This window comes from Aphelocoma coerulescens, chromosome 2 (genome assembly GCF_041296385.1).
Source record: "Aphelocoma coerulescens isolate FSJ_1873_10779 chromosome 2, UR_Acoe_1.0, whole genome shotgun sequence".
NCBI lineage: Eukaryota > Metazoa > Chordata > Aves > Passeriformes > Corvidae > Aphelocoma > Aphelocoma coerulescens.
This window is the reverse complement of record NC_091015.1, coordinates 13,148,959-13,173,411: the sequence shown is the minus strand read 5'-3', so window position 1 is coordinate 13,173,411 and position 24,453 is coordinate 13,148,959. Positions and strand designations below refer to the sequence as shown.

The following is a 24,453-nucleotide window of genomic DNA, read 5'->3' as shown; positions in this document are numbered from 1 at the left end:
AAGGAGAAGCACTGGATTCTAGTGAGGTGGGAGCTGTCTAGAAAAGCTAAAAAAAAAAAAAAAAGATAAAGTTGTCTGAAAAAGCTAAAATATGATTCAAGCTTTTTGACCTCAGCTAAGCTGCACCGTGACTCTGGAGGGTGCCTGCTTTCTTTTAGGAAAAAATGGGCCATCCTATCTCAGTGCATCCATTCTGTGGGATCAGATGTTGTTGCCTGGTATAGTTCCTTGGACAACAGTCTGGGGGCTTAAATTCCTAGCGGTTATCCCTCTTACACAGATGGTAGAGGTCTCACAGCAACGACAAGCAAAGATATTTTAACTGACAATATTGACAGAGACAATTTATAGCCTATTGTGTGGATGCAGCTGCTGAGCATTCATATCCTGCCACCGTCTTGGCATTCCTGACTTTATTTTTGACAAAGGGTGTTTAACCAGGAATACCTTCATATCTCAGTGTAATTCATATCTTGGCCTTTGCATCTTTGCTCTATTGACTTTCTCTGGCTTTCTTTCCTTCCCATTCTTCTCACACACACATATCTCTGGTTAAAGAAAAAAAAAGAAAAGAAATGTGTCTGTGTGTGTATGTGTAAGTAAATGAAGTTAAAACCATCATCACACCATAAATAAAACTTGGTAACAGAAGAAATGGCTGTTTGGCAAATATTCTACATAAATCAGTTCTGAAACCAATAAAATTTCTGTATTTACTACTGTAATTAAAAATCTTTTTACACAGATAACAGAGAAAGGGGTTTTAGGGGCCATCTTTCAAATCCCACTTCTAGGGTTTTTTTAGGATGGGGCTTATGACATAGAGGACGCTCAGTGTGTTCTGCCAAGGCGTTGCAAAGCCTGTGAGCAGAGAGCTGGGGAGAAAATCTTTGTGCAGTTATATTTTTCTTTATAAAACTATTAGTTTTACCTTTTATCCAGGTCAGATGTGCTCAGATAAAGCTCAGCCCATCTGCAGTGTCCCTGAGTCATGCAGCATCTCCATACAGCTCCCTCTGAGCTCCCCTTGCTCCCCCAGAGCAGTCAGGGGTTGAAAGCACACGATCAAGGTTGCAGTGCCCAGCCTGTGCCTGGGCTGTTGGTGCCCCACAGGTGTCAGGCAATCACTTTTCTCCCTTGCTGTATCACACAGAGACTCCTTCTTCAGCTGTTTTTGTAGGGATTGTTACTTTTTCCTGACTAAGTTTCACAGTATGTTTGGCCCTGCCACAGCACAGATTAAAAAGGACAGAGCAACATCACAAAAAGGATTGAACGGTGGGTGAAAAATGGTGGTAAATTATTTACCCTAAAGTAACTTGGGTGAAAAGCAAGGTGAGGAATGAAAAGCTGAGAGTCTTATTTTCATCCCTGCTTTTTCCTGGGGTACAGCACAGTGGACATGATGTCCAGGACATGATGTGCAGTTGCAACTTGCAGTCGAGGAGCACTGACCCCATGGGCATCCTGCTCCAAGGGGGAGCTCCCTCCACCACTGAGGGCTCCTGGGTGTCAGAACACTGGTCAATCAACCCTAAGATCTTTTGAGTGATCTCCAAGCAGTTTGAGTGAAGTACCAAACAGCTTCAGCAGAAAGGACTGATATAAATTAAAAGTAAGTGACTTGAGACATCTTGAAAACCAGCCCCACTCTTAGGATTTTAATTTTTTTAAAGCTTCCCATGGTTTTCATCTTGCCTTCAGGAAGGCTCAGCCTGCTGGCTGGCTCAGCACACAGAGGAGAGTTTGGTGTGGCTGTGATTGACAGGGCCATGGTTTTCTGTCAGGGAGGTTTTGATTTAGAAACCAAGTGGTTTTGGGAAATTTCAATGGGATAGCTTCCAGTGACCTGAAATTGTCTTTCAAACACAGGGATGCTCATCCTTTTCTATCCCCTTTCCTTCTCTTATTCATCTGCAATTCTTGTGGGGAGACAGAGAGGTCTCTGTTATTTCCTGGTCTATGCTATTTTTTCCTCTCTCCCTGTCTTTCACCACTGAAGTATCTCAGCAATGCCAGGAGGCTGGTATGCCCCGGGAGGGTAAGAATAGTCTACAATGGCAGAGATCACTCCTGTTGTTGTTTGTCCACTTGCAGTTGCCTGGACAGAGGATCCACACAGAGGTAGGAGCAACTGAATCTGACGAGCTAGAGCTTTTACAGGACAACATGTTAAAGCCTGAAGAAGATTTATTCCAATATTCAAAACCAACAGTCCTGTTCAAATCATAAAAATAATCCTTCATCAACACGTTGTGGCTGAGTTCCTGGTTTCTGTCCTTGACCCTTCCTTTTGTATTTTTTCTTCCCTTTTTAAACCCCCTTTCTGCCCTGTCTAGGTCTGATCTCCTTTGGAAATGATAAAACTGTTAGGATATCAGGAACTGGAAGTGTTTTGAGTCTGTTCAAGCATGGAGCACTGGGACTCACTGGGATTTTTGATTGTCACACTCAACTATAATGTGACTATTGTAGGTAAGTACTTTAAAAGAGTTCTCTTCTTTCTTTTGCTGCTTCAAAGCCACCCAAGTGTCCTACTGATAATCAACTTTAATTTCATGCTATGGTTCTGTGATCTGTACAGTAAGTTGTTTTCTTGATACCTGATAGAAGAGGTTTATGTATTTCTTTTCTTGTTAAACAGATTAGTTCTCTCTCTCTGACAGATTTTTCCTGAACATTGTGTAAAATATTCTGGCAAGGTTTTCAAATTTGGGTCTTATTGATGACAGGGCTTCCTGTCAGCTGGAAGAAGGGATCATGGTAAAAACGCTGTAGTAATGCTGAGCTTATACCACATAAAGTGAATGGTAGAATGTATGAAATAACTATGGTAACAAATTAAAAAAATTAAAGAAGAGGATGGAAGACCCACTCTCTTTTACAGGAAGAAGTTTGTGGTTACTACCATTGTGGTTAATTATCATTGCTTTTCATCTCTTATTTTTGTAAACAAATAAGGATCACCTGCATTAAAAAAAACCAAAACCAAACCACAGCAAAATGCTATTGTCTTTTCCTTAGCTAACTGTTTACTGTTGGGTTTATTACCCCTATTATTGAAATAAGATGCTGTTCCTCTTTCATGGGTTACTTTGAGCCAAGTGTGAGCCAGGGAAAAACTTTCAGGGGCCCTTTAAAGACTCTTTGCGTGCAGCAGTTGCTGTAGTTTGTGCTCTGCACTGCAGGGAGCATCCAGCTGAGCCCCAGCAGGGTTGGTGGAGAGGCTTGTTCTTGTATGTTTAATCAAGATTGGGTCTTTAGGGACGGGGATGCATGGAGGGGTTATCTCTCAAATGTATGTCATACTAAACTACTTCCTAAGGAGCCATTGATTTTTCTTAAGCAGAGCTCCCTATTGTACATGTTCTAATTAAAAATTGATAGTGAAATTGCATGAAGTATTTCGAGCCTAATTAACTAATGATCTTCCAACACTTTGAGGTCCTCACAGAGAAAAAAATTCTACCTAAGGATGAAACATGGCTTGCTAAAGATGACAGATTCTGTAGAGCTGGCGTTTCCTATTGACCCACACGGTATCAAAAAAGAGAGTAACAGTACAGCCTGCCAGCAAACACAGGAAGCTGGAAACATAGCAAAACCACCATTACAGCTCAGGTGATTAAAAATAAAATGGAAAGGCCTCAATTTATTTATGGTTAGAGAATATATTATCTTGCCAGGAGCAGCAGTTTCTCTGATGATCTCTCATAAACCTTACATATTCTTCACCCTTTTTCACTACAGAGTGCAGTTTTACTGTTCTAGCCCACAATCAGTCTACTGGCCACAAATGGGTTTTAGGGAGCACTTGAACTGCATGTTCAGTACCATAACAGGTATCACACAGTGTTGCAGAAATATTTGAATATTTTAAATTCACACCAACTACTGGGAAATAGCTTTATGGGAAATAGCTTTATGGGAAATATAGAAGAAAATTCTCAAAGACATTATCTATAAGTAACTGTATAGTTTATAGAAAAATGCTTTGTGATCTGGATTTTTTAAAAGCCTTTATATTGTGTATCGGTGCTATTTCACAGATTGCACACAAAACCTTGTGTGCCTGTGAGATGTGCATTCACTATTAATGACTTGAGATTTTCAGTACATTTCCCAGTCATTAACTCTGTATAATATACTTCTCTTTAGTCACTGAGGCTTGCTGTTTCTCCACCTGTGTTTACAATTGGTGTCTTAACAATTCTTTAAAACAGAATTAATCTTATCATTCTTTTATCTTGTTTTTTTCTTTTCCTCTTTTCATTTTTAAGGGTTTTTTTCCCTCTTTTCTTGTAGGGGATTATTAAATTAAATTACTTTTTCAAAACTATATAGGGAACTTGTGACGGGGTTCAAAAGGAAACACAAGAAATTCAAATGCTAAACTTAACTTCAGACGTTGAATTTTTCTGTGTGTTTGTACAGAATGCATTTTTAACTTTTGACAATAGAATGGTGTATCTTTAAGCCTTCCCATCCTGCCAGGAAAAGGTTTTAGACTTTCATAGGATCATAGAATGGTTTGACAGAAGAGAACTTTAGGTCTGAGTGGAGAAAAGCTGCTCACCGAGGTGAACGAAGGCGGGAAATCATTGCCAAAATAGAGCAACCAGAGAAGCAACAGAGAGGAATATCTGGGGTACACAAGTCCACACACAAATGCGCATTTGTAGAACATTTTGTGTAAGTTTGCTAATAATAAAAATAATAACTAATTAATAACTTGCTGGTAAATACCATTCTAGACACAATGGAGAGACTTTGTTGGCCATAGTAAACTTTACATACAGTGTCATGGCCAAGACCAAGAACAAATACTGTGTCATGGAGCAATCTTCTCCATCTAGATGGGTTACCTGATCTGTATTATTGAAACAGGACAAAATTCAGGTGCAGGGGTAGGAACCCAACAACAAGGAAAAACTGTAAGTTAAATGGGATTGTTTAGTCAGTTTTGATCTCTTTTTATCAGAGTGTTTTCATTAGGTTTCAATTGGCATGTCTTATTGTATGTTAAACTCCTACGTTGTTGAGTCTAGACTAAGATTATGGAATATGTCAGCTACACATTTTCTCTGGATTTTCAGTCCCAGTGAAAAAAAAGCCAAAGAGGAGCTAATAAGAGGGGAAACTATTTCTTCAAATGCTTTGTGTACAGAAAGCATCACTGTATTACCTGCCTTCCTTCTCAGGCTCTGACTCTCTTTCTCACCTTTCCTTCTCTTGTAGGAAAGATCTGGCTGATGTTGATAATTCTGCTGCGAATGGCAGTGGTGGTGTTAGCAGGCTACCCCCTCTACCAGGATGAGCAGGAGCGCTTTGTCTGCAACACCCTGCAACCAGGGTGCTCCAACGTTTGCTATGACTTGTTCTCTCCTGTATCTCACTACAGATTCTGGCTCGTTCAGACTGTGTCTGTCCTGCTGCCTTATGCTGCATTCAGCATTTATGTTTTGCACAAGGGAGCCCTGTACATTGTAAGAATGCACTGTCTGGTGCATAGGTGCAAGGGGAACAAGGCTTTATCAAGCCCCAAAGACGTGAAGGAGCTCAGTAGAAGTGCTGCTGTCAAGAGAGTAGATTGTGCTGCAGACAACCTAAGTGTCCTTAATTTTTCAGGGGCATATACCATTCATCTTTTTATTAGAACCCTACTTGAGGCTGCCTTTGCAGCTGTGCAATATTTTCTTTTTGGATTTTTTGTTCCTGACCGCTTTTCCTGCTACCATTCACCTTGCACAAGCACTGTTGATTGTTACATCTCCCGGCCCACTGAGAAATCCATCATGATGATTTTCATCTGGGGGGTCAGCAGTCTGTCCTTCCTGCTTAGCCTTGCTGATCTCATCTGTGCTCTCCAGAGAATGACAGCAAGAAAACAAAAGAACGAGCTGGTGGCAAGCCTCTGCACAGAGAAGGAGTGCATTTTACATCTTCCCCCAGTACAGCACAGGTCTTCTCCACCTGAAAATGAAGATGGCCCAGTAGCAAATAGCCGTCAGACCAGTGATGCCTCCTGCTCACTTCTCTCTGAAGAGGAAGAAGAAGCTGTTCTTCATCCTGAAGGTGTCCCTCAGCAAAGTGCCAGCACTAACCTTAGCAGCAGCAGCAATCAGTGCTGTGTATCAGGAGATCTTGCTGTTAAGCAGCAGAGCACAGAAGAAGCCTTGTGTGCCAGTGACCACGAAGGAACTGTCTGCAGGCAAGTGAGACCCAGACTTCAGCAAGACTTCATTAAAGATGCTGCCCTGGCTTTGAGACCTCAGATCAAGTCTCCTCTTGGAGTTTCTTCCTCTGTGGTTCAGAGCAAGCTTCTGGGATTCTACCCTTCAGCTGAGCTAAAAAGCCCTGATGAACAATCAAATTATAGCAGCACTAGCTGCCTGAGGTCAAAAAAGTCAGAATGGGTATAGAAAGCATAGTGAATGCTATGCTGTGACTTTGACAGGGCAAATCATTGCATCAATGAAGAGGCTTCAGGGAGCTTCAGCTGAATCCCTTGGCTGTGGTTATGCTGTAGACACACTCTACAATGCTGGGTACCTCCATTAGAAAAGAAGCAAAAACTTTGGTTAAGAGTTTGAAGGATATTATATTAAGGGACATGTTCTCTAGAAAATGTGACATCTTTATGTTTTTCTGCATGTAGATGACTTAAAAAAGCTGTGGACTGTTGCTGATGTGACTGACCTGGTTTTCCAGGAGTATGTGGGAACACTTGTTTACTCTTAGTTTTGTTGCAAAAGATTGAGCTTAGCAAATATATGGCTTTTAAACAGAGTTGTATATTGTCTACTGTCAGTAGCTTAATTTATCTCCTCATAGTAAATTCTCAAAGCCCACAGGATATTCAAGAAGAAGACTAGACAGTGAATAAAATAAAAATACTTGTTTTGTAGCAAAGTGTTAGTGTGTAAAAACCCTTGGATCTTACTGCTTGAAGGCAATACCTCTCCCAGCTAACAGTGCCAGGGCGGGACCTTTTTCTGACACCGATGCCAGCTGCAGTCTCACCATGTCTGAGATATTCAACTATAGCCCCTTCCAGTACCTAGAGGGGCCTACAGGAAAGGCAGAGAGGGACTTTTTACAAGGGCATGTAGTGATGGGACAAGGAGGAATGGCTTCAAGCTGAAGTAGGGTAGGTAGTAGTGAAGTAGGATCAGATACAAGGAAAAAGTTTTTACTTGAGGGTGGTGAGGCAGTGGAAGAGTTTGCCCAGAGAAGCTGTGGATGTCCCATCCCTGGAGGTGTTCAAGGTCAGGTTGGATGGGGCTTTGAGCAACCTGGTTTAGTGGAAAGTGCCCCTGGCTATGGCAGGGGGTTGGAACTAAATGATCTTTAAGGTCCCTTCCAACCCAAACCATTCTATGAACTACAGTAGCCTCCAAAACAGAGTAGCTGCCTCCACACTAGCAGTTGGGCATGGTCCTGTGCTCAAGCACTGCTCAGGAGACAACGAGGAGGTATGAGCCAGAAGGGTGTCAGGGAGTGCTCCTGCAGCTGACAGGGACTGAGCAGCAGTCTGGCTCTGGCTCCACTGGCCGTGCCCTGGTGTAATGTGCTACTGACACACCTACAGGGTGCTACCTCTCAGCCTTATATAGTCACACTGGGCTCTCAATTTCAGGAGGTGGGAATGAGTCACCTGACCTCTTTTAGGCATCTCTAAAGGTAAGATGAGTCACTTTCTAGATATACCTATTTCTCCCACAATATAATTATCTCAGACCTGGGTTTAAGGGAAATGGTTTCGACCCTGAAAGAAGGATATAGTGGCAATGTCTATATCAAAGTGCTCACTCTCTTTGTCTGACAGACTTCTAATGCTAATGATTTGAAGACATCTCTAAATTGAGTGAATCACAGAAGATTTTATTACAGTCATGCTTTGTGCTTTCCTTCAGTGTTAGTTCTGTCTCATTTGCATAAGCGTGGTCCAGCACTGCAGCACAGCAGTGCTTGAGATGAATTTTCTTTAATCTACAAGTCAGTGGGGCTTGAAGGTTGCACATACCTGCAGATCATCAGTGGGAGTGGATGTGGAGGAGCATGTACCCAGAGAAATGTGCTGGTGGTAGTGTCTTTTGACAAAACAGATTATTCAGAGGGTGTCAAGAACTGGTATTTGTAGATACTGCTTGGAGCTGGAATAGCTACAGTGCTGTTTAGACCAGGCACAAATCTAGTCTTGCTCTTGGGCTGCCATGTAACAAGTTTCTGTAAAACCTCAAGAGCTGGCTCCTATGTGCAGGACATGAAGGGACAACAGCTTTCACATTCTTCCTTTTCTCTCCTATGGGTCCAGACAGTTAGGCTCATTACCTCTGTGTACCATTTCTTGCATGTGTAAGCTAAAGACTAGCAATTATCCTGTCTCTTCTGCATTGCCCCAAAATTAGATGGCTTCGTAGACAGACAGAACTGCTCTTGGGGTCAGGAGCAAAGTACTTTGGGATCCTGAGGTAGGCTACAGGCCTTTTTAATTACCACCTTCTTAGTAAGGTTTCCTCCTCTATTAGCTCTGTTTGTTTCTTTTATCATGCATGCTTGTTGTGTGATTTGTCATTTCCAGGGTAGAAGCAGCATTAATTATTAAACTTATCATAAGCAGAAAAACATTAATTATTTAAACTTCTCATCCTCCAAAGCCTCTTTAATGGGGTCTGTGCTGATTACACATGCCATGACAAAACATTGCATCAATGAAACCTTTTATGATTCGTTGTATCTTCTCAGCTGTGAGAAGGAATGCAAGGAACAAATGTGGATCCAGTCTATTGCATACATCCCACAGCATGAGATATAAATAGGATAAATAATAAATGCATTGTGGCTGGACACAGTTTGGGGTTTTTTTTGTCTCTGGTTAGACATTTTTTAATGACTGAAGACTCTCATTTCAAATTGGAAAGATCCTGTTTGTGTTTGAAATGGAAAGTGAAATTAGTGAATGTCTTCCTTAGTCTGTAGATTCTTGTGAGATTGTGGCCTTTGGGTTGTGTTGTTCCTCTGCAAACCTGGTGGATTTTGGGACTTGTGGGTCCATTGACACATAATTCAGAGTCAGTGTAATTAGCACTTAATGTGTTTATAAAAAGTGTGTGTTAAAAGAGAAAAATTTGTTATGGGATTTTCCCTAGGGAGTGAATAGAAACATCTGGCCTCAACAACCTACTCCTAGGGGGATGACTCGGAGTCTTCTACTACTATTCTCCAAGTCACATTTATTAATGGCAAAGATTGTGTGGATTTGCCAGCAAGAGAAGACTAAGGGAAGAAATGCAAAGGAAGTTTGAACTATTGTGAACTTCCAGAGCTCAAAGAAATGGAAAGTGATGGTTGGGAGGGGCATCCACAATGAGGAGGAGAAAATAGCAAAAAAGATCTGTTTGAAAAAACAAAGAGGAGGACCTCTAAATTCTCCTTGTATTCAGTATCACTGAATGTGGAGGTGCTGTAGACATGTCTAGATGTCTTAGAGTAAGCAAAAGAACTGATAGATGTAAAGCAAGGAAACAACACGGTTTTCTGCTGTTTAAACAAAGACTTAGTCTTTTAAACTCAGGTATTGGTTTTGTAAGTCCTTCCAGAATTTATTACATACTCAGAAAAATGTTACAAAAGGTGCTTGTTATGTTTACCACTGTGTCTTTAAATAATTTCTTAACCTATCTACTTCAGAAAAGCATTTCAAAGTTGGGTTGAAAGAACAATACTCCTAAAACTGCCCTCAGGGAGCTTTGTCTTGTGCTCCAAGTGCAGGTGTCACTTGCACCCTGAGGTAGCTTTATGGAACAATACATAAGATATATACATTTCTCATCCAGTCTCATGTGGTACTGATCATGAGAGTATACAGAAAGGAATTGAGCTCCCTGGAAATAAGAGTTGGAACTGAGCAGAAAATCTATGATAAAATAGTTTTCACATAAGAAATAAAATTTTTATTGGAAAATTATAAAATGTCTTAAAAGTGTTGTTTTCTTAGTATCTTCAACTGCATCATAGCACTTCTCTTGCTAAGTAAGTATCTAGTAGGTGCTGGAGACCCAGAATTTTCATGTTTTCTATGCAGTAAAATCAGTATTGCTGGAAGTTTCTGCAGTATGAGCATGAAGAAAGAAAAAAAAATCAATTTTTTTACCCCTAACTAAAATTGATTTTAATTTCTTGCTAAACAATTTTTTCAAATTTTTTTGTTTTCTAATATATTTTTAAATACCAAAATAAAGCCAAACTAGTTTAGAAGCCAAGTTTCAGTCAGTTATAATCACTTTATCCTCTTTTTGCACTCTCTAGGTTGGGTCACTTTGACTTACTCTCATCAGCATAACAGAAAGCTGTGGCTCTCTCTTCTCTTGTGAAAGACACTGTAGACAGGTGTCTAGGGAATATATAATTTCCTGTCAGCAGCAGTTGTTCTCCATGAATATCTCAGTTCGGCCCAGAATAAGTATTAAATCTGAAATTAGCAATGTAGAGACACCCTCAATGTATTCTTTCAAGTTATTATCTGCCCTTATGTGATACATCATTATTTCAATTATTAGCTTTCTAGAAGAAATCCTTAAAGAGCATATTAATTGGACATTATATTATTGTAATGTCATGATTACAATGGAGAACAGATAAATTGTTACTGCTTGTAGTATTTTAGGATAATAAAGAAACACATCTCAAAAAAGATGAGAGTAGAGTAGTTGAAAAGGCTGTTCTTTAACTTCTGTCTTTTGAACTGCTTTTAATAGTCTGATGTTCAAATGACAGAGAAGTAATTTTACAATACAATGTCTTACATTGTAATTGAGTTGCTAAAATGTTCTGCAGATTAGATGATCTCTGCTCACTCATAGCATGAACTCTTGGCCTGTGAAGCCCAGCAATGCCAGTTCGGAAAAATGAGTTCACTAAGGCAGAAATCTGATCAGAATGTATCAACTGCATCTCTACATTAAAATTATCCAGCATCCATGCAGATAGATTACAGTCACAATCTGCTTCAATAGCTTTTGATTTCTCCCACTTTACTGTCTGTTCCCTTTCATTTGGTTTGACAGGCAGGATGTCCCAGGTCATTTCCACAACTGTAATTTATTTATGGGAGTGCACACGCAGTGCTAAGTCCGAGGATGGTTTTATGATCCTGTGCTGTTCACACCGTGGAAATGCCAGGAGATAGAGAGCTGTCGCTAATTCAGTGTCTGCAGGTAACACTTTATGTTGAGCACTGCATTAGCTTTGAAAAGCTTTCACTGATGAGCAATTTATTAAGAGAGGATGATGGCAGATTTTGAGCTTGTCTTTAGAAACTGAGGTTTAGATTTGGTGCCCTCAAGAACGAGGGAGATTTGGGGTCAGCAATCAGAAGAAATTTCCTTCATTTCTGGCCTTCCTATGTCAGTAACATCTATTTTGCCAATGAGACTTTAGGCACCATAGCATTTTCTGTCACTGAAAATGTTACTTTTAGCAAAGAAATAACAATAATGGAAATAAACAGGAGATTTTGACCTAACAGAGTCAAATTCTGCATTTTCCCTTGTGATGTCTTGCCTTTTCCTTGCACAGAAGACAGACAATACTTTTTTTTTTTTTAAGAGAAACCAGGATAAGATGCTTTCAGAGCCCCACTTGTCCTGACAAATTAAACACCCACTTAGACACCCACTCCTTCTGCATTTCTCTACGAGTCAGTGTGAGCGAGTCTTACTTCTGACAGACCATATACAGTGCAGTGAGCTCCTTCTTTCTGGCTCAGACTTTAAAGCTCTGTGCTATCTTTGGACGTCTAGAGGAGATATTCAAAGGTAGGCAGATGAAAAACTCTTATGCATTGGCTAACAAATCCAAGCTTTTTCCTTCTTCAGCAAGCCTCTTTCTAAAGCGTTTCTCTGAAACATAAATAAGGAATATCTGTAACACAGTTTGCCAGTTGTGATGCATTGACAGATACCTGTTTGTTCAGGTTCACCAGAGCTTCACCTATAACTTGATGACTTGATGTAGCCTAATCTCTAAACGACTTGAGAAAACCACAAGATATGCATTGCAGCCCCACTTCTGTCTCCCATCAGTCACTCAGAACTGATCCCATGGAGCACAAACCTTTATGAAATTCACAAGGTGACCCTGTGTTAAGGAACAGTCCAAACACACATATTTTTTGTAATGGAGATAGATAGATAGATAGATAGATAGATAGATAGATAGATAGATAGATAGATAGATAGATAGATAGATAGATGTGGTGACAATGCACCTCATGGCCTGGAGTTATGTGAAACACAGAGCTTCTTCAATTTAGAATAAATCAATCATAATTTTCAGCGTTTATAACAATAGACTTTGAAATGTGCAGATAAATAGGAAATATTTTCTTCAAATTACCCATATCTGAGAAACATATTCCATGACTTTTGCACAGAAATATTGTTGATCCCTTAGAAAAACAGTCTCATGTTCCCTATTTAGTTAGCCCTCTGTACTTCAGCAAAAATCCTTAAAATATTATAGGAAAAAAGAAAAAAAAAAAAAGAAAAAAAAAAGGAGTTGATTAAAACATCCAAACAGTTGCTTTATTTGTACATGAGGTTCCTAAAATATTCCTACAAGGCTAGCTTCCAGAAACAACTTGGCTCAGCCCACTTTATCTTTTGAGAAGTTTTGCTACAAATTAAAAACAAAGGCTTAAGCAAAACATTTAGGCTGTTTATTTCTGTTGACATGCTCCTTGATATCCATTGGTAATATTCGTATTGTGTATAACCTGGGCTCCAGCCCACTAGAGCCTGGGCACCAGGTCAGCTGAAATATAGTCCCACACTGCTTCTGACACCAAATTCTATACCAATTCTGCCCTGATTTTGGAGTATGTGCAGACATCATAAGAATAGTTCAGCTGAGGCACCAAAACAGAGCTTTCATGTCTCTCCTCTGCATCCCTTAGGCAGCCTTCAGGCCCTGTCAATACAGACCGAGCACCTTGAACACCGAGGACTTCTGCTGATAATGAGAACTCAGTAGATCACTTGAAACTAATCCCACACTACAGGGTTACATTGAGAAACTGTTGCAAAGCTAAGGCCAGGCAGGGCAACTCCCTAATACAATTGGGAGCACAAGTCTGTGGCTGCAAAGTTAAATATAGCTAAATTTATTTGGACTGGAGAATCAGCAGGATCTTCCTCAAAAATGGACTATACAAAAATATCATGAGGGTATGGGTGCCTCAGTCACCACCTGACAGAAGAGCTCACCCACCATCTCAGTGAGCACTGAGCTCTCTTGGTGGAGTGCTCCCTGGTATTCCCATGTGTAGCGGGTTTGGTTTGTAACCGGGCGGAAACACCAATTTAGTGTAGTGGTTTGGTCCAAAATACTCATTACTGTTTACCATCTGTGAGATAAGAATTAGGAGAAACGCAAAGCAGGCACCAAACTTGAAAGAATATAAAGAAGTTTATTAACAGACCTAAAAGAAGAAAAAAAAAAAATCATACCACACCTTCAGAACTCTTCTCCTCCCCCCACCTTTCTCCCTTCTCCCAGTGACAATGTAAAAAGACAACCCTTCAGATGTTCAGTCTGTTTACCACTTCCATAATAACCTTGTTCAGTCCATTTAGGAAGAGGAGTCTCTCTTGCCCATGCTACGAACACATTATCACAACGAGACAGCCGCCCACTTCCATAATAACTTTGTTCAGTCCATTTAGGAAGAGGAGTCTCTCTGCTCGCATATGAGTCCCTTCCCCCAACTTGCAGCTTTTCCCACAACTGCTTTCGAGGGTCCACTCTTGAAGGTTTTTGGGGTACAGTTTTAAGGTTGAGCCATTCAGAAATAAAAGTTCTCTTCACCCATCTCTGGGAGCATTTCATCTCTAAGAACAGAGGCCCTTCTCCTTCCCTGAGAGCAAAGGGTCTTTCTCATCTTTGTCTCTAGGACTATCTCTGGGAGCATCTCTAGGAACTGAGGTTTTCTCCTTTCCCATTTGGAGCAAAAGTCCTCATCGCTTCCATCTCTCCCTGTTCAAACTTCTCATGAAATTACATCTGCGTCAGCATCTGCCTATCTCAGCGCAGGTGCTTTTGCTCACAAGTACAAGTTGAACGCTCCACCCCCCATGCCTTCATGAAATTACAACGGGTACTCTGATACATCATAGCTTCACACCAGAATTTCAGCTTTAAGCATCTCTTCTTTCTCTTCCCTCAGGTTTTCAGCTCTTCACAGCACTAAAAAGGTTAATCTCACCCAGGCCTTGCAGCTGGAATGTCGCTTATCGCTGTTGGTCACATGATCTGTGCCGGACAGCGGGGCAGCTTCAGCTGAATCTTGGCCGCACTGGAGGGGGGGGGGGGAGCCGCTCCGGCTGCCCACAGCAGGGCTGTGGGAGGTTCCACGGGTGGAGCAGGGCCCATCGGCTCCAGGATGGCCGTGGCCTGGCCTGGCCTGGCCCGAGCAGGGGCTGGGCCCCCTGGCCCCCGCACGGGGCCCGCAGCCACCTGTCCCAGCACGGAAACGACAGAGCTGGGGGGGGGGGGGGTGTGTTTCTATTCTTAAGTGTGCATCACAGGGGCGGTCACAACTTTAAGTGGCTTAAAGAATTGTCCATATTCAAACTGGCCAGCTGATAGGTTCTGTCAGGTCACAGAGGAAGCTGTAAGCAGCCCTTTGCAAGAACATCACTTCTAGTACTATGTTTGCTAACCCATGACACCATGTTAGTGTCTGTGTTGGTGTTTGCAGGAATTAGTTTGTAAAGAGGAAGTGCTGGTAAGTTCCAGCTACTTCCCATTTTTCCAGTGCCTTTATGTTGGCTCTGCCTTGATGCCAGGTGGGCTCTCATGGTGCAGAAGGCTGTGTTTTTCCAGTGCACCAGCTGCACCCTGTGTCAGGGCTGCCCCAGTTGCCAGCACGCACCTCAAAAAGCGGCAAGGTACAGCCTCTACCATCAACCCTGGAGCACCACTTCCATAGTTTCCAGGATCTTTGGCAGTGGTTCCAAAAATGAGGCAGAACTTGGTTAGCAGATTATCTGCGTTGGTGCATCTTACTGTATCCAGCCCACCAGCAGAAGCCACACAGCTACTGAAGAGGAAGGATCCTGATGTGAAGGGTGGCACAGGAAAGGGGAAAATGTGATAAACATGGTCTTCAGCTGCGTACAAAGCATTCCTTGCTCTTTTCCCCTCTTTGCCTGACCTGATCCATCCCCTCCATGTTATGCTAGCATGCTGGGATGAGCTGAGGATCCTTGAGTGTTGGAACCCTGGGTTCAGAGATTCAGTCTTTCAGTGCTGACAGTCAATGATCCTCAAAAGCACACTGCATTTGACTTGAGGCCCTGGGAAAAGCTTCCCAAATTATGGGATAACACTGAGATTGTTGCAGTGTAATTAAAGTTATATCATTGGGTGGAATATGTAGAAATGTAGAAAATTTAGGTTTCTGGGATATAGTAATATAAATGTAACAAGATGGAGGATTTTGGGTGTAGGTTAGTTCTTCTTTCTTCTTCCTTCTTCATCACAAGCCTGGGTGATCTGGTATTGGTTCAAAAAACCCGCAGTGCACAACATGGATGATTAGTTATTGGATTATAAGTAAAAATAAAAAAGTGGGAATTCCATAATTGGGTAATTTGGGCTTTAAAAGACCTTGGAAAGTAGAACTCAGGGGCCATTTTCACGTTGTTAACTTAGAGGCACATTCTGTGCAGCTGTAACATAGATAAGAAATAATAAACATCTGAATCCAAAGAACAACTCTGCATCTCCTGTGTTTCAATCCGAACTCTGAGTAAAAGAACCAAAAGATTTAGGTAAAGAAGAAGAAGGAGAAATAAAAACAGAAAAATTAATACTTGAGGTAATGGAAGATGCCAAGTTCCATTTTCCAGAAAGGATTCCCTTGCTCTGTCATGGCCTTGGAAGTCGCTCTTACACTGGTGGTGTTTTCTGTCCATCCAGAATTGTCTCCCAGTGTTCTTTGTGTCTAACAGAGTTCAGGTGGTGCCTTTGGGGAAGGTGGTTCCCATTTGCACCTCACTACCTGGCAACTGGAAGGGAATGCCACCAGCACTGATGGTAGCGGCGATGACATGTAATGTAGGTTACAGGAAACTGAGGAAAAGCTGCTCTGCTTGCAGCCTTTTGCAGAAACGGGGTTGGCTTAATTGACCAGGCTTATGACTGAGAAGAAAACCTTTGCAAAAGCTGCTTCAGACAGTCAGTACAGACCAAGAAGCTTTATTAGCACAAAACCTTACCAGAGACAGGTCTGCGAACATGAGCATGTTTTTGGAAGCTCTGTTATATGGGTTTTCCCATTAGAATGAGTTTGCCTTGTTAGGACTGTGCCAGCTGTGTGAGTGCTCAGGCAGGCAGCTGTCAGTCATGCTTGGAGACTGCTCTCAAAGAACAGAGGGACCTTTGTCCTTCTCTTGAAGATTTATGTAGCATTTCGGTCCAAAGACACGGTGGCGTTAATCTGAAGAGGTCTGTAGCTAGGAAGCATTTACCTTGGCTATTTTTCTTAGAAAATAAAAGAATTGTGGCTCACTGTCAGGCATCAAGTTTCCTTAAGCCCTGGTTAGTGCACACCAGGAACCAGAGCCCCATCTGTCAAACGCCCACTGATGGACATGAGGATGGAGAACTCGTGGGTGTTTTTCTGAGAGTGAGTGCTTCCTCTTGGCTGTCAGTGCTGTGAAAAGATGGCAGCTTTACAGCCCACAGACCTGGTGGGCATCCAAGTCTGGTCCCTGGCCCAGACTGAACCCCTGTTGCCTTCCTTCTCCCCTCTGCCATAAGATATTGGTGGTGTTGGGCTTTTGGAGAGGGTAGAAGGCTTCCACACTAAATACCAGGGCTAGAACAGTTCTCAGATAATGTCCAAAAATGCCAGATTTGGGTATAAGACCTTCATTCCTCACAGCTTTTTGCTCTTTAGCAGTACTTAGCAAGCTGAGTTAACAAAGGTTGTGTTTCAGGAAACATTAGGTTGACGCATGCTACTATTTTATTTGAACATATTTGCTGCTCTCTAGAGGAGCTGATGGAACTTGCATGATTTAAGGATACATGGTTATGTACTTTAAGCAGTCCTCAAACTTGGATAAATGGAGAAAACTGCAAAAAGGAGGAAAACCAAATATCCTCTCTAAAATTCTGTAAGGAAATTCAGCAGCAGCAAAATAAAACTTAAAGAACAAAGAAGTTAATATACCACAAAGAGATAGAAGAAAGCACATAGATATCATTGCATGAGGGGACTGCCAAAAGAGGCACTACTAAAATAACACCTTTTCAATAAATTATGATTATACTGAATAAATTATTGTTATACCAATCAAAGGCCTTGTCAAGAATAAGACTTCCCCGTCCAAATCCTTAGCAGACAATGTGCAGAGTGCTTTTAAGGGGTCAAAGAGGTCAGAGCAGTGGCTGAGAAGAAACCTATCTACTGAACAATCAAAACTATACATTGTGCCAGCTTGTACAAAGACATGAGAGAACCCAGCAAAAAATGTAAAACTTGAGGAAGCAGCAATTAAAGAACCCATACCATAAAAATACTGAAATCTTGCAACAGAGATGTGACTGATGATAAAAATAATCACCTACCTCTCTTGTCAGGGTTCAGCTCAAGGTTAAGACACCTATGCTTTGTCAAACAGCTGTGAGGTTGGTTTCCACAGCCCCACCACTCTCTGAGGAGATCTGGTTAAATCCAGATCTGGGTTCCAATAAGTTGCCCACAAAAGTACCCCATGTTATTAGATGTGCCAGAGGGTAACTGAGATATTAATGTGGGTCTTTCAGACATGACAGAAAATTACAGGAGACCCAAGCTCATTTGGAGATGCAGGTAGAAACTGGATAGGAGCCTCCAGGACCACGTGGAGCCCATGTCTGAGTAACTGAATTGAGGCCCACAAGTTACACAGAGAGAACAGATTCTGTTTCCAGGACCTACTGACTACATTTCTAACCCTCTATTGACTACAACAAGAGTTCATACAGTGTCTTACCTTAAAAAGAGCCCTATACTGAGATGCCTACCTACATTTACATGAGCTGAAACTCAGCCTTCACCTTGACACTGAACCATGCCATAAATCAAATCCCTCCTGATGGGAGAGAATTTTCTAAAAGTCCTTGCAAGGAGTTTCAAAGATAAACCGAGACTTTTCCTTGAGTTTCAATGCTGCCAAATAGTTGTTTATTAAGTCTTATCAGAGGAACAGAGCCACTACTGTGACCCAGGTACAGCATAGAGCACAGAAAGCAGGAGTGAAGTCTAATTATCAAGACTTACATGGCCTTTTAAAGATAATTTAACCAATAGTTACTAAAAATGTGTATTATTTTCAGTTTCCTACCAATTATTCAGTAACACGGGCAGGAACTGTGGAATTCTCTATCCAGTCATTCCAAACTACTTTTACTACAGAACATGGAGTAGTAGAAGAAGGAGAAGAAGGTTTAGAGAACAACAACAATCCTCCATTTTGATATTTTTTTACTCTTACCTATTTACTACAAAGAGAAGTCCAAAACCTCTAAATTTTCACCCTGTGACAATCTTACATAGTAGTCTATCACCTAATTCACACCACTGTATTTTCTAGTTCCTGTCTGATCGTTGGTAATTTTTTCCAAGGTTGGAGGTTAAAACAGTGTTGTTCAGGGGGGTAAGAACCCTTAAAAACAGGCAGAGAAATGTTCTTGGCACTCTGGGTTCCTACAACCTAAACATAGCATTTGGAGGAAGGGGGGTGGAGGGAGGGAAAAAAAAAGAAAGTATGAAAATGTTGAGAAATATTTAAGCCATGATAACAGCTAGAGAAGTACTACTATAGTGGTTGTTACCTTTCAACAAATGTGATATTGGTTTTATTCAACAAAAGAGACACAGAAATCTAAGTCAGGAAAATAGTATTGCTGCTGGTCTGGAATATCATATGATACCAAATATTTTCACAGTAGAATTATTTAGAAAGAGAGCACAAAAGACAAAAATCACACTGGTTATACCATTCATAGATTTCAAAAAGACATCTTGCAAGCTATCACTGCAACACTCCAAAGTGTTCTAAAATGCCAAAAGAAAAATTGACACTAGAGTCTAACTTTCACAAATACAGTCAATATGGATGGCCACATGGTCATGCACTGCGCTCTTTGAATTCTTGTGTGTGTTGTTGCTAAAGAATTAGTTGAGAGAAGTGCATAAAAGAAGTGTTGTATTTCCAGAGGAATATGGTAGGAAATGTAAATACACAGCTGGAGCAATGCTTCTTTAGAAACAAAAAGGTTGTCCAGTGTTGACAGAGACAGATGATCTCGTAGTATCAGAAAAACACAGTTGCGTCAGAATCTGGCACTTCAGCCATTACTTCAAAAGACAAGACATTGAGAGGTAGGCACATTTTATTTTAGAAGATATTGCATAAAAAGTTTGTTCTGCTCAGTGTTAGTGACCACTGATGGGAAACAAAAACTGGCAGGTGTTTCTTAAAAGCAATTCTCTTACTTTTCTCAAAGACAGAATATAATATCCTTTAATGTAAAACAACTTAACATTTTCCTCACAGGAGATTGAAATTATCTATATAACACCTTATATTTAAAACCTTCCAAAATTTAGTTGGGATGAAACCGACAATCTATAAAAGTTGCTCTATGAATATTATTTACTTCCACAGACTGTTCCACAGATTGGCTTTTGGGCCTTACAGAAAATTCTATCCAGAATAATTTTCCATTAACTTCTTTTAAGACATGCAGAAATATACTATTAAAAAAAAAATTCTTGTCTATTCTATTTTCCCAGAAGGAATTATGTTTGAAAGCACTATATAAATTCATGTGTTAAACCCTAATTCAGAAAAGCACTCTTGTTCAGGAAAACATACATGCACATGCTTACTTTAAGTATCTTATAAAATCTCACTGAAATCAATAGGAGTTTGGCATGCACTTAAATAGTCCTTACCACCCTACATGCTTCTGATCCACTTCTATTCAAGAAAGCAATCAAGCACAAGTTTCTGAATCAGGATCTAAAGGTATTCTGTGAAAACCATTTCTATTCCAAGCTCTACTAATAAATTAGGTTTTTTGTGATTTTGCTTTTTTTTCATTAAGAATGTATAATGTGAATGTGCTTTGCTTCATTTTAAGCTGCAAAGGCCCATTTTATGTACTGCTTGTTAAATCAGATTCTAATGATTCTTTCCCTCATGCAAATCTTTCCTCTCATTCATGGATTGTATTTAAATTCTGCTCAGCTTGTATTCATGATGCCTTGTCAGTGATTTGCATTGCTCTGATGCGTTTGCCCTGGTTGCACCCCTCACTCACTTTGGCTTGAGAACATAGAAGCCATAAATAACTCTTTAGCTGCTAAAAACAACACACGCAATTCTTGTACACTAATGAGCTCGAGGATGGCAGCAATGAAGCTCCGTGTGGGTCTCCGTGGTTTCCTGATCTGGCTATTCCTAATGGCCCGCTCTGCATCCTGGAAAACTGAGATTTTAAAACTTGTTACAGCAAAATATTGCTTCCGTAGAGTTTTGCAGAAAAGTAACTTCAAGTTGAAAACCCACAATGATAAATGTGCTTTCTGCCCCACGGGTTTGGAGAGAGAAAGAGGCGCAGCTCCCTGCAGAGTGGCTGCAGCTCTGGATGGCAGCGATGTACTGAACACACAGTGCCCAAAGCTGCACGGTCTGCACAGGAAATATTTCCCCTGCCTTTCCTAAAAGTCAGATTTAATTCTGTTCCCTCCCTACATCTGGACAGAAAGGCAAAGCAAGTAGTTTGTTTCATAAGCCAGATGGCTACATTTTCTGATTTACATTGAAAGAGAGCATTTAGATTTCAACCACTGAGAAATTATGAAGGTATCATGTCTCAAACACATTTTGAATCAAGTCTGTTCACAGCATGAAAACTGTTCTTTCTAATTTCAGAAGATGTGAAAATGGGGCATTCTAATAGTAAGTTTATTTTTGGAAAAAAAAAAATCAAGTAGAAAAAAATAATTCAAGATTAGCACTTCTTTGTGAAGAATGTCACATGGCATTATCCATGACAGAAGTTTGGAGGAAAGAACATCTAAGTAATATATTTAAAGCATACCTGAAAGCATCTAACAAGTCACATATAAGGCAAAAGTGATGGGATGAGAACCACTTTTTAATGTAATATATTAAAAAAGTCAGATAGTGTCCAAAAGAAATAGCCTAGCTTTCTCCTTTATAATATATTAGGCATCTACAGGAATGTGGCCACATTCTTCTGACTAAATTTCTATCTTCTTGGAAAGCTGGATTTTAAAAACCAACACCTTAGCTCTGTATTCCACTCTGCTTGTTGCAGCGATGGTGACCCCTGCCCAGAGGGTGAGAGCAGTGGCCTGTGCAGGGTCAGCGCAGGGAGCGGGGGCTGGCATCGCCCCTCCCTGGCCCCGCCACGCTCCGCGGAGGGGAGAAGCTGCGGAAAGGGTGGCAAGCGGGAACTCCGCGACAGCAGGAGCTGGGGGCTGTGGAAGGGGCTGGCGCTGGAATTCCCGGTGTCCCCAGCGGAGGGCACTGCGGGATGGCGAGCGCTGAGGCCACCGGCCCCTCCCGCATCCCGCTCCCGCCGCGCCTCCGCTGTGCCCGCACAGCCGCTCCCACCGCAGCCCCTCCGCCTGCCGGGTTCCTTGCCCGGTGCAACTCCAGAATTGCTGTAAACCCTCTTTTCCATACCCGCCCGCCTTAGGGAATGGGAGGAATGCGTAGTTTTCCTCCAGTCTTGTGCAAGCCGATTTCGCCTCAGCCCTGCAGCATCCACGGCCCGATCTGGCTCGGGCAGCCTGACGCGGCAGATTTGGTGTGTGCCTGGCAAACTCCGGGCATGGGGCTGTGGCCTTTGGGGACTGCTGCGGGGACACTGGTGGGGACGGCACAGCTGTGAAAAAGTGCTCATAAAATGGAGCTGTACTGAGAACACAGAGCAGAGTCGGGAAATCCAGGTTCTTCCCCTGGTTCTTCCCCTAGACTTGCATTTAAGTTTCATTAACCTGGGTATTATAACTGCAATTTCTGCCTGACAAGAAGAAATTTGACTATTAATTCACAAGTGAATGTAAGTGGTTTGAGATCACAGATAAGAGTGAAGAAGTGTTATCTCAGCCTTCAAAAAGCTTGGTTCAGCATTTGACCTTAGGTACTAGTTTCTGAGGTGATTTGACTATCCTTAGTCACCTCAGATTATTGCCCCACATTTTAATACCAGACACTAGTTATTTCCATACCACCATAGCATTTATGATGTGTGATCCTTTCTGCTGAACCAGTGAAATTCATATACCTGATCACAGTAATGATGGGCAGTTATAAAAGCTTAAATAAACAGAGCTGTCTGAAGATTTCTAATTGAGTTCTCTTAAGGGCTGCCTAGAACTCATCACAACCACATGCTGGGAGCATGCCCTGTTTAATGTTTCTTCTTTGGACTGGCATCCTCAGATCTCTTTATTCTTCTTAGTCTCATCCTATTGTTTTCAGAGTGACCTTTGCTGCCCAGACTCTTTAATTCTAGGGAGATATGTGCTATCTTTTCCATACCATCCAGATATGGTATGCAGTACAAAAAGAGAGGGCACATGGCCAGGATGAGTGACGGAGAGAGATTTGCTCTTCACTCACTTCCCTGCTGGGCCAGAAGCTGCATTGACCATGGTGTGTGGGAGTGGAATTGTGTGCCTGGAGAAACACAGGCCATGTGGCTCTGGAATGGGGTACAGGAGCAGGGCATGCTACAGGCAGGTTGGAACAGGCTACAGGCACTTTGGAGACTGGCTGTGATTCCACAAGCTGGTTTGACTGGTCCACACTGAGCTTTCCTCCAGCATGATCTTGACTGCAGGTGAGTTTTCACTCCAGGAGCATCTTTTGTCATTTTTCAGTGTACATTATTGCTAGTTTTCCCTTACATTAGATGGCCTGTCTATCCCATGTCTTTATTGGTTAAGAAGGTTACCTTCCTATGCAGGCATGTAGTGCTTGTGACATAAGTGTGTTGAGCACAGTCACTGGGATCAAGAAGTGGTCTTGTATTGAATTTTCATATTTCAAAATAGACCTGGGATTCTCCCAAGCTCTTTCTCAGCTAATGATTCCTTTTTAAATTTGGGCATTCTGTCTTGTCTCCCAGTACTTGTCTCCCAGTTTCCTCTTGTGAAAAACTGTTACTGATTTCTTCTACAAGGCACCCTCAGGTGTCTAGAGATGTGTCCTCCTGAGGGAACCTGGAAAAAGTCCAGGCTCTGAAGCTGCGGTGAAGAACGCTGTGGGTAGTGTGTGCATGGAGGCACCCTGCCTCCAGCTTTCCCACCTGGGACAGCTTTTAGGACATTTGAAGAACTGTTTAATGGGTGAGCACTCCAATACTTTAAATACTGTGTAAGAAAGGAGAAAAGACTCTTTGTGTGCCAGTCTTACCCTTCATAGCCTTCCCAGAGAGCCTGACCACATTAATATTATTACAATATATGAGAATTTCCTAATTCCTCCCTTTCTTGAAGCCCCTTCACAACCAAAATGACTGATTATCAAAGCTTCAGGGAAGCTTCTCCTGCACAGGGAAAACTTTGGAGTACACTTCCATCTAGCTCCCAGGGACTGAGAAGCAGGGCCCAGGGAATGTGTGGTGTCCCTCCTGAGGCTCTGCAGCACACCTGCCCTGCTCTGCCCCTGTTTAAGAGGCCCATCAGAAGCTAGGCCAGCTCTCTGTGTGGCTGCAGGGTTTTTCAGTTATTGCAGCAGGAGAAGAAAGATCTGTAAGATTTCCCTTCTGAAGCAGGACCATGAAAAGCAAGGCGGGGTCCTGGGAAGGAAAAAAAAAAAAAAAAAAAAAAAAGCGCTCTAAATGTATCTTGCTTATTAGAGAAGAAAAAAATCCCAAACCATGATTCTGCTAACTTGGTCACTTGCCTGAACAGAGCAGTTTGGCCTTTCTATGGGAGGCTCTCAGTTGCCATTATCCAGCTCCCCAAATGCTGTTATCGGTCACATCAGCTTTCCCTTATCTCCCTGGAGCCAGTGTGTGTGGGTGCTGTCCCTGCCCGTGGATGAGCCTATGCCAGCAGGAATGCTGAGGGCAGTCCTGCTCTGGAGTAAAGGGCTTGGCCCATGGGTTTCCTTTGGCTATTGTCAGTAGCTCTCTGGCAAATTTATGGAGAAGGCAGTTTGTCATCAGATCATGAAAATTAACAAGTCATTTCCATTTCCACCTCACCAATACTTTTTGGATCTTCACAGCAAATTTAACCTTAAAGTCTGTTAAACGGCATCCTAATAATGTGAAGTTCATTGTAGCTGTGGATATTTATTTCTTGTATATCTAAATGCCTTGGTGTTTCTAAACGTTTTTACCTATCTA

General features: G+C 41.7%; 1 protein-coding gene across 1 annotated transcript; it reads left to right on the top strand.

Annotated features, from left to right (window-relative positions):
- Positions 1–2,411: 2,411 nt before the first annotated feature.
- GJD4 (gap junction protein delta 4) lies at positions 2,412–6,747 on the top strand. The gene is made up of 2 exons (XM_069005733.1): positions 2,412–2,475; positions 5,239–6,747. Exons 1-2 carry the CDS (start codon positions 2,412–2,414, stop codon positions 6,420–6,422), a joined length of 1,248 nt encoding a protein of 415 aa, XP_068861834.1. The 3' UTR covers positions 6,423–6,747.
- Positions 6,748–24,453: the final 17,706 nt, after the last annotated feature.